Source organism: Panthera tigris, chromosome A2 (assembly GCF_018350195.1).
Source record: "Panthera tigris isolate Pti1 chromosome A2, P.tigris_Pti1_mat1.1, whole genome shotgun sequence".
Classification (NCBI taxonomy): domain Eukaryota; kingdom Metazoa; phylum Chordata; class Mammalia; order Carnivora; family Felidae; genus Panthera; species Panthera tigris.
This window is the reverse complement of record NC_056661.1, coordinates 38,876,753-38,893,377: the sequence shown is the minus strand read 5'-3', so window position 1 is coordinate 38,893,377 and position 16,625 is coordinate 38,876,753. Positions and strand designations below refer to the sequence as shown.

Here is a 16,625-nt window from a genome sequence, read left to right as displayed (position 1 = left end):
AACATCTGCTCAGCAAATGAGCTGCAAGTTTTAGGCGTCGAGCACGTGGAGCTTTGGAAACCAGGACATTGAACGAGCGTGCCTCAGACCACAAAGCGACTCGGGCGCGTGTGAGAGGCGGCGGCGGGCTGGAGGCGAGGCGCGGGCCGGGAGCCGGGCGCCCCGCGGGGGGTCCTGCCTGCGTGGCGCCCGGGGCGGGGGCTCGGGGAGTCGCGCGCCGGCACGTGCTCGTCCCGGGGCCGCCGGGCCGGGGTGGGCGCGCGTGTGCGCGTGGGGCGTGGGGTGTGTGCCCGCGCCGTGCCCCCCGCGCGTGCTGCCGGGCGGGCGCCGGCGTGAGTCACGGCGGGGCTCGCCTTTATAACGGCCCGCAGGCTCGCGCCAGCCGCCCGCCCGCCCGCCCGCCGCTCCGCGCTCCAGCGAGCGCGCCCCGGCCCCGCGCCCCGCAACGGCCCCCAACCGCCGCGCAGTCCCGAGGGCGCCATGAGGGGCCCGCGCTGCGCCCCGCTGCTGCTCCTGCTGCTGCTGCCGCCGCTGCTGCTCACGCCCCCCGCCGGGGACGCCGCCGTCATCACTGGGGTAAGCGGCCCCGGACGCACCTGTCCGCCCGGGATGCGCGCCCGCGCTGCGCCCGGGGGTGGGGGGGTGGGTCAGGAGGGGAGCGGCACGGGGAGGGTCGCCCCGGGCAGGGACACCTGCCCCGGTGGCCCTTTGGCGCGCTGGGAGAGGTGCGCTGCTCCAAAAGCGGCAGACGGTCCGGGACATTGGGTGCGCCTTGGAAGAAAAAGTGAGCGAAGTGTTACCCACCTCCTTTATCACCACCTTCTCCCGCTTGTTTCCGTCCGATCTCCTTACAAGCTCTCTCCTCGAGTTTGGTCGGTTTTTCTGTTAAGCTGAAAGAAGTTTGCTTTCAGAGTCTTCTCTAGTACTTCTTTGAGACGTTCCAGCCTCGAACCTTACGATTTGCGAGGCCCTTTCTGAAATGCAAAGGGGCAAGACGAATATCCCCCAATCCTGAGACTTGTCCTTTGGTCAAGGAATTTGCTCGTCTGGCTTCCTCCGCAGAAACCCTTAGAAATAACTTGGTCCGAGGCCATGTGTGCGCTTTGAAAAGCAATGGGGGCACCTCCTTCTGTTTCCAGGGCTTCCCCCCCCCCAGCGTCTTGAGGTTTTCCTTGTAAAAGTTCTCCATTTCCAGTTCCTGATAAAGCGCCTCCAGTGCCCCGGCATAATTATGGAGTAGGTTGCAATGTAGGTGTTAGTTTCAGCTTTGAGAAGTTGTCCTCATCATTTTTGGAAGTAGGAGCTGATTCAGTTTTCTCTCCTGCTCCTACCAACAGTTTTCTCTGGGTGGACCCGAAGGATGAGTTTACAGTACAAAATTTAAAAATCTTGTCTATTTTAACATTAACGATGCAAAACCGCTACCGTTTCCTGGTTGTTCACCTGCTTTACTCTTTTTTTTTTTTTAAGTCTTAAATTAACACCTCCATGAAATTACTTCAATTATCTAAGTGCACATCATGGGATTTCAATAAACCTTTTATGTTTGAACAGATGATGCATAATGAAATATTTAAATTTGAGGGAAATGTCATTGTATTGAGAAAATAAAGCTCCACTCTCCCAAGTTAGTTAATAGGGTTTATAGCATCTTGAAAGACCTTGCACAGTAACAGTATTTGGTTATATCCAATACGTACTATAAGCATTGTGGTATTTATTAAAATAGAGGTTTTTACAAAATGTATTTGAATAGCTTTGTCAGTGTGGTTGGAAAAAAAAGTTTTTACAGGTCTTTTTAATATATGAGTTGGAACATGATTGGGGTTTTTTTCCCCTCTTCCCCTGCTGGCTCATTTTAAATTTCTCCCTAATCCTCTGAGCCCAGAATTCCTCTGCAATATAAGTATCTTTTTGTTCCATTCACAGGACAACACTATTTGAATAGATCTGCAATGGGTTAAGGATGCGGGGCATTAGGCAACAGCTGTCTAATTAAAAATACATAAACCTATGCAATTCTTTGTAAATATTTCCAAGAACTGAAGTTTTTTGTTACAAAAATGAAATTTTATCACATTGAATGTTTATCTGTTAGAGAGGTTTAGCGTGGACTTACATGTACTGTTTTTGTTGTTGTTTTACCTCAGTGATTTTTTAAAAAATTTTCTCTAAGCGACATGGCAATAAAGAAATGTAGTTATGTCTTCATGACAGGAACCATCTGGAGCCAAATGAAAAACTTAGTAACTTCTCATCTTCAGGATGTTAAACATCCAAGTGATTGATTGAATTTTTAAAAGATTTTGGCTGGCTTTTGATTGTCGTATAAAAAAGGGTTAGTGGGGCTTCAGAATTCTAGGTCTTGGGCATCTGTTGATATAAAATACTGCCTGAAACCTCCACCTGAAATATTTACCTTTTTTTTTGTAATATATGTCGTTCATTTGAAATTGATTTATATTCCACATAGATTTGTTAAGAACGTATTGGAAAAGATCACGTACTGAACCTCTCATTTACAGAATGTAAAGGCCACGTGTACGTGATTTCTGGCAAATGCATAAAAATTGGAAAATAGAAACGTTTGGATGTTTTCATATAAATGTCCTAACACTCAGAAGTGAAAACTGTAGTTTTTGATCAGATAGTTGCCTTAAATAGAATGAGAAAAAAATTCTCATGAGGGAAATAAACCAACCCTGGAGCTAGATGGTTCGTAGTTTTTAAAGAAAAATAATAAACAAGGGTGTGCTCATATATTTATGTTTTGAGAACTTGGGACTGGCCCCAAAACATTGAAGAAAAAGAACTTTGGAGGAGTGCGTTAGTTGTTTCCAGTAAATGTAAAAATTTGAATTTCTGTCTAAATTGTAGACTTTTTAGTTTCTTACACATACAGTACAGTATGTTTTACCTTAGTTCTAGCAAAACAGAGTATTGCACACCACTCAAACTAAGCTTCCTATTTTTTGTTGGTTCTAGGAAGGAACAATTGTCCTTTAGATCTACTTTCATGCAAATAAATTTAGACTGCATTATTTATTTCCATTTAGAGAGAGTATGAAAATTTCTCCATAGTTGATTCTTTAATTACTTGTATTTACAATTTTTATATTGGGAACAGATGGCCTGAGTAATCATTGTTGATAAGTGTATCTGTCGTTTGCATTTCTAAATCGGATAAATCTTAAAGAATAGTTCCACTGATTTTTAATGTACACATATGTATATCCTAAGCCAATAATTTCCTTTTTGTAGGTTACTTACCCCCAAAAAAGCATAACAGAAGACAGAAGTCTTGGTTTGTCCATTCCCAACCCATGAAATTTCTTTCTTTAAAGAGGAAATGGTGAAAATCAAGTCAGTGGTGTGAGAAACATCAAGTCTCATGAACCAAAATGCAAATATTTGAAAGGGAGAATGAGCACTTTTAAAATTTACATCAGTGCCTTTATGGGTCTGGAGCATTTCATGCCAGATTTAGAGACCACTTAAATCCCTTTTTAAAATTGGGCCCAACATATTCTGCAGTTAATAGTCATAAAATCTTTTGATTCCATTTATGTAGTTCCTAATGGCCATGTATGGTATAAGACTAATGTAGCCTCGTTTTTCAAGTTCAAAGCCAATTCAGCCACAAAATCCTAGAAAAGAGAGGTGATTTTCTGTGTGCATTTTTCAACACACATAACATTTTCTATGTGTATTGATTTAAGATTTTCATAATGTGTGGACCATTATGTAGGCCATTGTTTTTAAACTAGGAAAATCTCTTCTGATCAGATTTTATTCTAAATATGTTCAAGAAAATGAAGATTACAGTTATTTTTTATGCGTGAGTATTAAAATCCTAGTGGTTGGATATTTAAAGAGCCCTTTTTACTGCTAATTTTGGATTTCCTTAGCCTGAGTCTTCCCTGCTATCTGTATTTATCTGTCTGTCTGTTACTTTTCAGGCCTGCGACAAGGACCCCCAGTGTGGTGGAGGCATGTGCTGTGCTGTTAGTATCTGGGTTAAGAGCATAAGGATTTGCACACCTATGGGCAAAGTGGGAGACAGCTGCCATCCGCTGACTCGTAAAGTTAGTATATATACCCAGATGCTCAGTGGTTCCCTTACGTTGTGGTAACTCAACTCCCGGCAAGGCCTGTATGGCATGAAACCCAGGGTAATGTGCTTGAAATCACAAGTGAGAGAAGGTGACGACGGGAAACCACGTCCTCTCCCCTCTCTCCTTCCATTAAAACCAGCTGTGTCCTCTACCGTCCTCACCCTGTGAATCATTTTCATACCATGGCTTTCATGACCTTAGAAACATGTCATAAAAATAACTTCAAAACCATGAATTTGCCTAAAAATTATTTAGGACAATATAAATACAAATATCAGACGTACTGATAAGGCAGAGGTAAATAACTTTGTGTTTTGTCTCTTACTGAAAACCGTCAATGATACAGTTACCTTGTATCTTAATTTAAAAATCCTCTATTTTCCTTCAGTCTACGCAGTACACAGTTCATAATCCTAGAGGTTAATGGCATTTAATTTTCCAGTTTATTCTTTTATCTCAAGTATAAATATCCTAATGACCTCAACAACACTTTTGGACAGTTTTAGCAGTTAGTGGTATGACCATATGAAGGCAGGGTTGGATGGTGCTTTAGAGGTTGTGTTGTAGACTGTCCCGTCCGCAGGGATCTGTCAGTTATGTTACTTCAGGAAAGGGTGGGTAGGAGACAGGAGGGAGCAGAAAAGTCTGTGGAGCCTGGAGAGTCTCAGCCCTTCCCGATCAAAACTTTGAAAATGATGGGATCTCGGCAGGCTTCCCCAGCAATACCAGGTGACAGTGACTTGCTCCCCTAGTGCCACCTCCTGGTTTTACCCAGCAGCAAAGTGAAGTCCAGAGCATCAAAAGGCGTTTCCCAGGCCAGGTGGCTTGTTGGGAGGCAGAGCTCAGTCTTTCTGCAGCATTCTCTCTCCGTGTTGTATACTCCTGTTTTAAAATAGATGGGGTGACCAGGCGCCTGGATGGCTCAGTCCATTCAGCTGACTTCGACTCAGGCCATGATCTCACGGTTTATGAGCTCAAGCCCTGCATCAGGCTCTGTGCTGACAGTTCAGAGCCTGGACCCTGCTTCAGATTCTGTGTCTCCCTCTCTGTCTGCCCCTCCCCTGCTTGTGCTCTGTCCCTCTCTGTCTCTCTCTCAAAAATAAATAAACATTAAAACAATTTTTTAAAATTTTTTTAACGTTTTATTTATTTTTGAGACAGAGAGAGACAGAGCATGAACGGGGGAGGGTTAGAGAGAGGGAGACACAGAATCTGAAACAGGCTCCAGGCTCTGAGAGGTCAGCACAGAGCCCGACACGGGGCTCGAACTCACGGACCGCGAGATCATGACCTGAGCCGAAGTCGGCCGCCCAACTGACTGAGCCACCCAGGTGCCCCTAAACAATTTTTTTTAATAGATGGAGTGTTTTTGAAGCAAACTCGACCCCGCCTTCTACATGTAGTTTGGGGTTGAAAGCTGTAGTAAGGCCCACCATCTTCCTCATATGCTACAGTTGTAGATAACAGTTACTATTTTGACTTTCTCGGAGTAAAGGTAATGCAGTAAATTGGATTGTTTTAGTTCTGTGAGCTGTAATAGGGACTCCACTTGTTTGGGTCTCTCTGAAGGCTGTTTGGCTTTCCTGTGGTTTCCTTGAGAAATACTTCCTGTTCCGCGTAGACCATCCCTCCTGTGGTTTTACAGTCATTTTAAAGTATGACATGCACCTTTTATTCTTGGCCGCTGTAAGACAGGAAAGGTTGTAAGCCGTTAGTTGTCTGTCTCAATGCCAAACTCCCTGCGGGGAAGTGACACCAACCCAGTCACCCTTGGCATTGATGTCTCGTTTTTCATCACCCTTATCAAGGGCAAGTCCACGTTTGTACATGTGAGTCATTTGAGCCATTGAAAAGTCTACTCTTAACCTTTTCTTTTAAGAATGACATTTTCCCACAGTGTTAGCATAACCTTACGCTCCCTGCATACTAGAGTCACGTGGCCTGCTTGCTAAAACAAGGAGAAAGTGACACATTCTACTCAACTGCTGTTTGTAATCATAGCAATTCCAGTTGCCACCTGTTGAAGGCTGTGACGTATCCCACACTCTGTACTAAATGTTATATATGCGTTTTTTTTTAATTTAATACAAGATGTGCCTATGAAGCACATTTGTTTCTGTCCTGTGCTGCATACAACCACCTGCAGCCTCAGAGGAGACTCAGTAACTGGGTAAGGTCACAAGGTGATAGGTCGCAGAGAGACACCGGGCTCCATTTCTGTCTGACGCTCCAGCCAGTGTTTTTGTGGTGTGAATCACCATACTCTTCTGCCTCCCCAAAAGCGGTTTTGTTGGAACGCTTTGTACTCCAGTTAACCAAGACTGGTTTGTGTGGGACGAGAGATAATGGTGTCCACATGGGAATTTGTCACATCCTATGTAGTTTTGATGAGCTTTCCAAATCTGAGGTATTTTAAAAAAGAGAACCAAATAGTGTTTCCCTGGGTTTCTAGATAACTTCCAGTTCAGGTCTCGTGCAAGGTCATTTCTGAGAGTAAACAAAATCATTCTTCTCCCATAAACCCAGGTACATCTCTGCACTTTGTTTTTACCATAGTTTTAATAATGAAGTCTTTAATGACAAATTATGGTTTTCATATTAGAATTAAGTGATAAAAGAACTGAAGGATTAAAAAAAAAAGGTTTTTTTTTTTTTTTTTTTGTCAGATCTTAACTTTTCCCCTATTCAGATGCCCACCTGAAAAGTTTTTCTAGAACTCAGTGTTACAACTTTTCATCCTGGATACTTTCCTGTCTTGAAAATACGTTTTCATCGGTTATTTCAATGGCCTATTTTTAGAGTAGGTCCAGGAGTTATTATTTGTTCTGGGCGGAATTAACTTATCCTGGTAAAAATCTAGTTATTTCCAGATTATCTCTCCACTATATTGTATTCAAAACAACTTGAGGAAAAAAATGTTTGTAAATGTTTCCTGGTGAATGTAATATATAGAATTCAACTTCAGACTACAGTTTAATAGCTCATCAGTAAATGGTAAAAATGTAGACACTGCATAGAAAATTGTATTTTAATATGACGTGTTCAGTACTTTCTTCTTCTTTTTTTGGGGGGGGGTTTGTTTGTTTGTTTTGTTTTGTTTTGTTTTTTTATAAATTTTTTTTTCCAACGTTTTTTATTTATTTTTGGGACAGAGAGAGACAGAGCATGAATGGGGGAGGGGCAGAGAGAGAGGGAGACACAGAATCGGAAACAGGCTCCAGGCTCCGAGCCGTCAGCCCAGAGCCTGACGCGGGGCTCGAACTCACAGACCGCGAGATCGTGACCTGGCTGAAGTCGGACGCTTAACCGACTGCGCCACCCAGGCGCCCCTGTTTTGTTTTGTTTTTAAAGAAGGGTCACAGGGATCAGTGTTTTTAAAACACCAGACTGTGAGTAAGTGCAGACTGCTCCTGTTTAAATTTTAAACTTTCCATTCTGGCTTGACTTAGTCATTAGCTACAAATGTGTGTTTATTTTGATAAAGTGAATAATATTTGATGAATAAAATTACAAACTACAGGTAGGAATTGATAGTCACTGGATTCAGTTTACTGTTTTATTTCAGATGCATTAACTAACTTGTGGACTTTATAATGACTGCTAGGCTATAATCTTATAATTGTGCAGTTTTTAAGTTTACATTTGATAATTCAAAAGTAGAATAAAAGATCATCCTCCCTAAGAAGAACAGAGTGTATGTTTTCCAAATACATATTTGGTCAAATGAAAGTTTTAACATGTATTCATTTTTAACAATTTTCTAACAATTAAGGATGAATTGCTGAATCGTATGTCTGCAAGGAGTATTTTACTGTTTAAAAAGAAAAACATTATTTTAATATTTTTATTAATACCAACACTTTTCACAGTTGGCAAAGATTAGCCATTTCTATCCTGTTCTGATTACTGCTTGGCTTTGGAAGTTTATCATTCTGTGATTAATACTTTTATTTTTATAATGTGTGATTTATTATTTTTTCTTTTTTAAACATTTTTTTAACATTTATTTATTTTTGAGACAGAGAGAGAGCATGAACAGGGGAGGGTCAGAGAAAGAGGGAGACACAGAATCTGAAACAGGCTCCAGGCTCTGAGCTGTCAGCACAGAGCCCGATGCGGGGCTCGAACCCACGGTCCGCGAGATCATGACCTGAGCAGAAGTCGGACGCTTAACCGACTGAGCCACCCAGGCGTCCCTATTTTTTCATTTTAAACAACTGTGTTTCCTCCAAAAAGTTGTTTCTGCTCTGTTTTGTATATTTAACACTTTTTTGTACCAGTTTTATTTTTTGTTTTCTGGGTTTTACATATATATATATATATATATATGTGTGTATATATACACGTATGTACACACGTATATATACACGTATATACACACACACATATATATATACATATATATATACATATATATATACACACATATATATATGTATATATATATATGGCATGACACTTCAATAATTGACCAATATATTTTCCTTTTCTGAAAAAACATTTTTTTTTCCAGTTAAAACCTGGGACATTTTTGTGTTTTTTTTTAAGGGAAGATTTTAAAAATTATTAGCTGTTTCTATTTTAAAATGATAAATTTAGAATTACAATGATAAAACATTGTAATTATAATTTCAGGATAGAGAGTACTTCTTAAAACAATATTAACTAAAATATAACTTATGTAAGTATAGAATTGAGTGGAAGATGGGTAGAAGAAAGCTTAGTACATTAATTTCCTCATGTTTCCTATCACAGGTGTCAGAAGCCACTATTTACATTTTCTCCCTCAGGGCAGCATCACGGCTGTGCATACAAGTTCATTGTCAGAAAGACTCAGAGGACATAAATATACTTTAGTCTGTATACTGATAGATATACTAAATATAGTACTGACAGTATGGGCCCCATAGCTCTTTGTTGTGGGGGCCGGCCTGGACCCTATAGGATGTTTTAGCAGCATCCCTGGCTTCCTCCCACTAGAGGTCAGCAGCCTCCTCTCTCAGTTGTGACAACCAGCCGTGTCTCCGGACCATGACAGATGTTCCCCGTGACAGTTTGGGAGATGGAAATTGTTCTGGTTGGGCACCCCTGGCCTCACACTACATTGTACTTAGCCTCACAGGACCAGTGAGGGGACACAGCAGCACCATCGTATTAGGCGCCCAGCAGCTACCCAGGCACATACTTCGTGTGTCCTCCCTACCACACGGGGTACTTGTGGCTGCCACAGGTGAGAGCCACGTGGGCCCCCTAGACCCATCCTTACCACCCTTCCTTCTTGCCAGTATTTTACTCCCCTCTAGACCCAGAGGCCCCGGGCATATATGCCAACAGCTTCCCCAACCCACGTGAAGTTCCACACAACCCATGAGGCCAACCCCCTCATTCCCTGTTTTCCTTTACTCTTTCAGAGGGCACAGTGCAATTCCATGTGGACCGTCTACTCACAAGAAGATAAATAATTGCATTATTTAGGGTTGTGTGAATATATACTTACTCCAAAAAAAAAAAAATTGAAGAAACATTTTAAGACTTGACCCAATTCAAATACATTGGCGATCTTCCTAATTATTAAAACTGGAGACTGGGAGTGGCAGAAATTCTGAGATTTCGGGCTTCTATTTTAGGCACTACTATGGCTATTTGAAATTTTGTGAACTATGTACTTTTGTTGACAAAAGTTAATGTACAAAACTGGCTTTATTAAAAACACGTAACTTTTTTATTGAGATAAAATTGGTATATAAATTATGTAAGTTATGCATACAACATTGTAATTTGAGATCTGTCTGAAGTATAAAGTGATCACCATCCAAAGTCTAGCTACCATCTGCCACTGTTCCATTAACCCCCTTTCCCCATTTTGCCCGCCCCCCCCCAATTCCTCCCATACTGGACTAGTGCTTTTTATGTGACATGACCACAGTTTTCTTCATGTATGCTTTTTTTTTAAGTTTATTTATTTATTTTTGAGAGAGACAGAGCACAAGCAGGAGAGGGGTGGGAAGAGAGAGAGAGGAGCGGGGGAGAGAGAGAAAGAAAGAGATTGAGAATCCCAAGCAGGCTCTACACTGTCAGCACAGAGCCCGACGCGGGGCTCGATCCCATGAGCTGTGAGATCATGACTTGAGCTGAAATAGTCAGACGCTTAACTGACTGAGCCACCCAGGCACCCTCATGTATCCTTCTTTATGTTTCTTTCTTTAGCAAAACTGACTCTGTTGTGAGAGAAATCACAAACAATACATTTGTTTTGTGGCAGTGCTATTATTTTCTCTTTAAAAATGCCACAAATGGATAAGAATGATGCCTTCTGGAAAGTTCTAAAGGTTCTACCTTGGCTATTTCTAGAATTTTCTGTTTGAAATTTTAGTCTATAAGAAACGGATTGAGTTAATTCTAAAATAAGCCATCAAATTTGGACTGAATAGTTAGCTCCTTGGCTATATATATGCCTCTGAATATGCATCTTCTATATACTTTGTAATGTATCTGTGGCTGTTAGATATCTATTCAGTTTGTCACACAGTATATGTAGATCTAGAAATGAACGGGCCTGTTGAGAAAATGTCAAGTATCTAGTAAGTGTATAATGTCAGAAATGGAGTTCTTTGTCATTATGAGCTCACAGATGGAAAGGGAGGAGGAAAACCCGCTAAGGGCAGGTGCAGATAAAAAAAAAAAAGAAAGAAAAAAATCCTTGGCAGGGGGTGAAACAAAGACAGATATTGAAAGAGGGGAAGTGGACTTGATAAGAATAAGACAAGGGAATCCAGGTATAAAAGGTCCTACAAGACAGTCTGATCATTATGTTAAGATTGCCAGGGCAGATCTGGGCCTAGGCTAATACCATGTTGGTGCCCTCAATAAGAAAAAGAAGAATTCACAATATTTTTGATGTTTTATTTATTTTTGAGAGAGAGCAAGAGAGCGCACAAAGAGCAGGTGCAGAGAGAGGGGGACAGAGGATCCAAAGCAGGCTCTTTGCTGACAGCAGCGAGCCCGATGTGGGGCTCGAACTCACAAACTGTGAGATGATGACCCTAACCGAAGTCCGATGCTCAACCCACTGAGCCACGCAGGTGCCCCCCACAGTATTTTTTAAAGACTCACACAGACCTATGACCTTGTGAACACACCGCCAGGGCCCTACCTAAGCCCTGCAGGGAACCACACGAGTGAAGGCCCTCAGCTTCTTTGGCTTCGCAGTAAATCCATCTCTAACTTTGGTGGCATGAGCCCCTTGGGTCCCTGCCTGGTGCCAGGCATTGGTGTGCCGAGTGAGCAGAAGCCACAGGATCTGGGAAGGCCACCCCTCTGCCTTCAGGTGGCACATAGTCTGTGGTGGGGGCTTTGCCAGGAGAGAGGCCTTTAACACATATTTTCTCCAGTGTCTCCTGTGGACCAGGCTAAGTGCCATGTGCTCACAAAGGAGATTTCTTTCTTCACAAAGCTTCAAAGTTGGGGGATGGTGGTATTTGAGAAAAGAGCAAACTCTGGAAGAAAGTGGGACTGGGTCTGTGACATGTCCCCTTTCAGCTGGGTGACTACAGTCAGCCACGTTACTTCAGCTCAAGAGGAAGCCACTTACGGGGTGCCTGAGTGGCTCAGTCGCTTGAGCTTCCGAATTCAGCTCAGGTGATGATTTCATGGTTCGTGCGTTCGAGCCCCACTTCGGGTTCGCTGCTGTCAGCACAGAGCCTGCTTCAGGTCCTCTGTCCCCTTCTCTCTCTGCCCCTTTCCTGCTCTCTCTTGCTCTCTCTCTGTCTCAAAAATAAATACACATTGAAAAAAAAGAAGAAGCCACTTGGCTTGTGTCAAAATGAGGCAAAAATCTGGCACACGGGTTTGGTGTGACATTGATGCCCAGTGCCTTATGAAGCCTGGCCATGGCAGGTCCCCACTGTTATTTTCCTTTACTCCTCTCTTCAGGGTACTGAGAACCCACATGACAGGCCAGAGAGTGATCATGGTGTCTTGAAGGACAAATCACAAGACTGTAAGCACCATGAGGACACTTACTCATAGCTTAAACTATCTTGCTGGTTACCTGTCTTCCCTCATTAAAAAGTAAGCTCCATGCTCGGCAGAGGCCTTTCGTCTCCTGTCTGTCTCTGTATCCGTAGCACCTAGAACGAGGATGGATGTGCTGGTGACCCTCACTGAACTACTGCTGAATGAGTGAATGAAAGAAACACGCTTGGCGTTGTCCATGTGGAACAGCCGGACGTGTGCATTATAGTTCTCGTTCACTTATTTCGGGTCTTTTTCCTTCATTATTGCTGCCCGTGTTCGTTTTTCTCAACGCCGGCTCTGTTGGCACATTGGGCCAGATAGTTGTTTGTTGTTGGGAGGCTGTGCTGTGCATTGTAGGCTGTTAAGCTGCATTCTCTGACCTCCACCCACTAGATGTGACTGACACTCCTTCCCCCAAGTTGTGACAAACCAAAGTGTCTCTGGATATTGCCAGATGTGCCCTCTGGGACAGAATCCCCCCCAACTCAGAACCTCTGGCCCATGCCAATCGTTTTAGGTCTGACAAAGTGAAGCGCTCAGAGGCTCAGGGCTAGAATAGATGATGAAGGTCCGGGGTGCTAACTTCTTATGCGGTCCACGTGTGATCGTCTAAGCCAGTCGACCTGCACCCACTTCCTCTGACATGGTCTCCATGCCAACAACTGAGCTAGCCATCTGTGTGCCCTTTGACACACACAGTGACAGAACCATTCTGCGCACAAGTCTGCATGGAGCTGACGGCCGTGGCACCTGTGTGCAGGCACTGTCCTTGCAGCCTTGAAAATGAGGCCCTTGTGAAAAAAAGGCAGAAGGATGTCTCTGCCTGTTCACCCCATGCACACCCTGCCCTCCTATTGCTTCCCTCTCTTCCTTTTGTATTTATTGATCACAGTCATTTCCCTGGCCCTTCCAGAACCATTTTGGAAATGGAAGGCAGGAGAGAAGAAAGAGGAAGAGAAGAAAAAGGAAAAAGGAGGTAAGAAGGACATGAGCATGGTACCAACCCAAAGACAATGTGCAGAATAATCAGTCCTGACCGTTGTTGGACCACCATACAGTTGGGTTTGTCCTATTAGTTCAACCACAAAAGAAGGTTAGAATGGTTCTGTCACTGTCTGCACAGTCTTTCTTTTCTTATGTGCAAAGAAATTATTTAGAAGGCATCTGGAAGATGTATCCGAGATTTCCTCCTCAAGACAGATAATTGGTATGGGGCGGCCTCTTTTGGTGGAATAGAATTAGGAAATCCACTAGAATGATTAGCGGAAAAAGCATCTGAATTGAGAAACAGAAAGGATGCATTTTTGTGCCATGTGTCAACCGAAGAAGGATCCCTGAGGCATGAGTCTCTAAGAGCTTGCCTCTCTCTCACGTTACCCTGGCTGGGAGTAATCTGCCATCCCATTTCATTGATTATCAACTGCCTCCAGGCCTGGGCTGAAAGTTTCTTGCTATAACTTGCAAAGTAGACAGATTCTCAAGAGGGCACGATTCCCAGGGGAGGGAGAATGGATGTCGTCCTTTGCCTCTAGAAAGAATATGTACTTTGAGGTACTCCCGTGCCCCTCAGACAAAGGACCACCATGCCACTTGCCTCCTTAGCCCAGCTTCATTCGTGGCATGGGCAAGACTGAAAAGTACCCACTGGAAGACTCTTGGAATGAATCCGACCTTTCTCTGCTGGCTCTCCCTAGGCCAGGCCTTGGTTTGTTCCATTTCTGTGACTCGAGCTTGCCTCCTTCCCTAATTTCTCTTTTGTTTTTCTCCAACCCACACCCCCCCCCCAGAATTTTGACCCCTCTGACATCTGTGTGCAAATGTGTGAATTTATGTGTTGATCCTTGTCAGTGACTTCATATTTACTCATTATATCAATGTGAACATGCCCGTAATGTTATGCCCTCCTTAATGAGCTTCATTAGTAGGATGATACACAGACCAAAAAATGAGAAGAAGTGAAAGGCTGTGTAGCTTGGTGGTTAAAAGCTTGGTCTCTCTGGTCCAGGTGGCCAGCCAAGCTTCGAGTTCTCGGTATGTGACCTTGGGCAAGTTACTAATTTCTCTGTGCCTCCGTCTCTCATCTGTAAAATGGGTATAATTAAAGCATTTGTCATCTTCACAGAGTGGTTGTAAGGACGGAAAAGGATAATATATAAAGAGCTGAGCATATTACTTGATGATAGTTCACAATATAACACCAGCTGTTGTTATTCAGAGATTTCTCGAGAATCGTTTTTTGTTATGTGTGTTTGGGTGTTTTTGTGTTTTGTTTTGTTTTTAATGATTCCTGCTCTGACTCAGTTTTTTTCTTTTATCTTAGGTTCCATTTTTTGGGCGGAGAATGCATCACACATGTCCATGTATGCCGGGCTTAGCCTGTTTACGGACTTCATTTAATCGATTTATTTGTTTAGCCCGAAAGTAATCACTTCAGAGTAGAAACTTTAAATGTGAACAACCACATGATGTCTGTAAAGTCTATTTACTTGTGATTGTGCCCAACAAGTATAATATGCCAGAAAGAAATGCTCTTGCTTCCTCAGCTATCCAAGTAACATTTCTATCTTTGATGTTTAAATGGCTTTTTTTTTTTTTTAACTGAAAGAGGATTTCAATTTTGGATAGAAATGTAGAGTGTAGGGCATTATGGAACCGGTTCTCATTTCCCTGTTTGTGTTTTGGCTTGGTCTGGCCTTTTTTAATGCCAGTAACTCACCCATTTTCACAGAAATGAGGAGAGTAAGAATTTGGTCTTTTGTTACAGAAACTTTTTTGTCTGAAACCCCCTCACCCCAGCCCTGCCCACCACACACACACACACACACACACACCCTCTGGTCTCTTTTCTCTCCTCAAAGAATTTTAAGGCCCCCACTTATTCTTTGCCATTTCCCTGCTGGGCCCTCTAGCATTTTAACGAGGGGAACAGGGTTGTTAGATATCCTTTAGCTTGTTGGGAAAATCCGTGTGGAAAATCAAGCTTTTTTGCCTGATACTTAAACAGCAAAGGGTGTGTGGTTGAACTAGACACTCCACAATTTTCCTGGTTGAAGTAGAGGTGGGCATACTCTCCAGCTTTCATGGAACCTGTCCATGTGACAGAACCTCAGATCCGCTGTGTGACAGGTGTGAGTTCAGAAGGCATGGAAAGTCCATTTAGACCTTATTTCTAGATTTAGGGTTTTTTGGGTTTTTTTAGTAAAAAACACTTCTCCAATATGTTACACTTACTTCTTTTTCTTCTTGTGAAGTTTATTTTTTAAGTCTCATAATTAGAGATGTTCCAGAAAATGTCCCTTGAAGAGGAAGTATTAATTTTAATCTGGCATAACACTAGTTACCATTTTAAAGTCGGTATTAAGTTGTAATTTAAACTTTACTTGTAACCAAAAGGTCTATTGTAATGGATTACCTGACATCCTGCCATGTGTCCCTATATCAATATTGCTGTGTAAAAATTCTGTATCAGAATAATGACAGTATTATATATCATTTGATTTATTTTAATATTATATCCTTATTTTTGTCACAGTTGTTGTCAGTTTTTATTACAAGCAGATTTCTATTAGCTCACATTCTAAAATGGGTAAAGACCCCCAAATTGGTAAAATAGCACCAACAGTATTTGCGTGTTCACTTTACATACAGCAAAGTTCTGTTTGCATGAATTTTAAGGTAGTACAAAAAATAAACAATGTGTAAATCGGTGAGGGTTTTGGAACAAGAAGGAAAATTGTGATATGCAGAACTGGTTGTAATCAGGAATGGACTCCTGCAATTTCACTGTATTGATTCAGCATATAGTGACCCAGTGTTTACCAAGAGTGGTCAGGCAGGATGCGAGGCGATAGCCTTAAGGTGATGCCAGTGGCCCAGCCTTGCAAAACCCACCAAGTATTGTAAATGGAATCAACGTCAACAAATAAACAGCTTATGAAATGTGTTCAACTGAGTAAACTTGACCATGCCAACCCACTAACCGTTGCAAAAAAAAAAACACGTCCATTTTGTAGTAAGTTAACTTATTCAGCCGGCGCTCACAGTTGCACATTGTGTGTAACTTTACCCTGGGGGCTAATGTGTCCCATAAATAAATGAATGGGATTTTGCTGTACTAATTACCATATTTAGTCATAGAAGTATTATTTTTGGTTCAGTTTAGTTTGTGTGCAAGAAGCATTCCTCAGTGAGTTTGTTGGAAAAACATCGCCTTCAGCAAGTGAAATTATGGGTGAAGAGGCAAGCACTTCAGCCGTTACCCTAAATGTTGTTTTCTTGTAATGTGTGGTACATCCTTTTTCTTAAGTCTGAAAACTTGATTGGGTCAACCATCCATTTTCACCCAAGTTAAAAAACATATGACTTTTATAAAATTCTGCTTTTACATAAACCAACTCAATAAAAAAAAATCACTAAAAAGAGGTAGATCGTAGTATAGCCATGAGAAGGAATGTGAGGTTTGTGTAGAAAACTCAGAACTATATCTACTGACTC

General features: G+C 42.3%; 1 protein-coding gene and 1 pseudogene across 1 annotated transcript; one reads left to right on the top strand and one right to left on the bottom strand.

The window, feature by feature from the left end:
- LOC102952414 overlaps window positions 1–1,868 on the bottom strand; it is a 50,491-nt pseudogene extending 48,623 nt beyond the window's left edge.
- PROK2 (prokineticin 2) lies at window positions 398–16,131 on the top strand. Its single transcript, XM_042979420.1, has 3 exons — window positions 398–576; window positions 3,960–4,085; window positions 14,452–16,131. Exons 1-3 carry the CDS (start codon window positions 481–483, stop codon window positions 14,554–14,556), a joined length of 327 nt encoding a protein of 108 aa, XP_042835354.1. The 5' UTR covers window positions 398–480; the 3' UTR covers window positions 14,557–16,131.
- The last annotated feature ends 494 nt before the right edge of the window (window positions 16,132–16,625 follow it).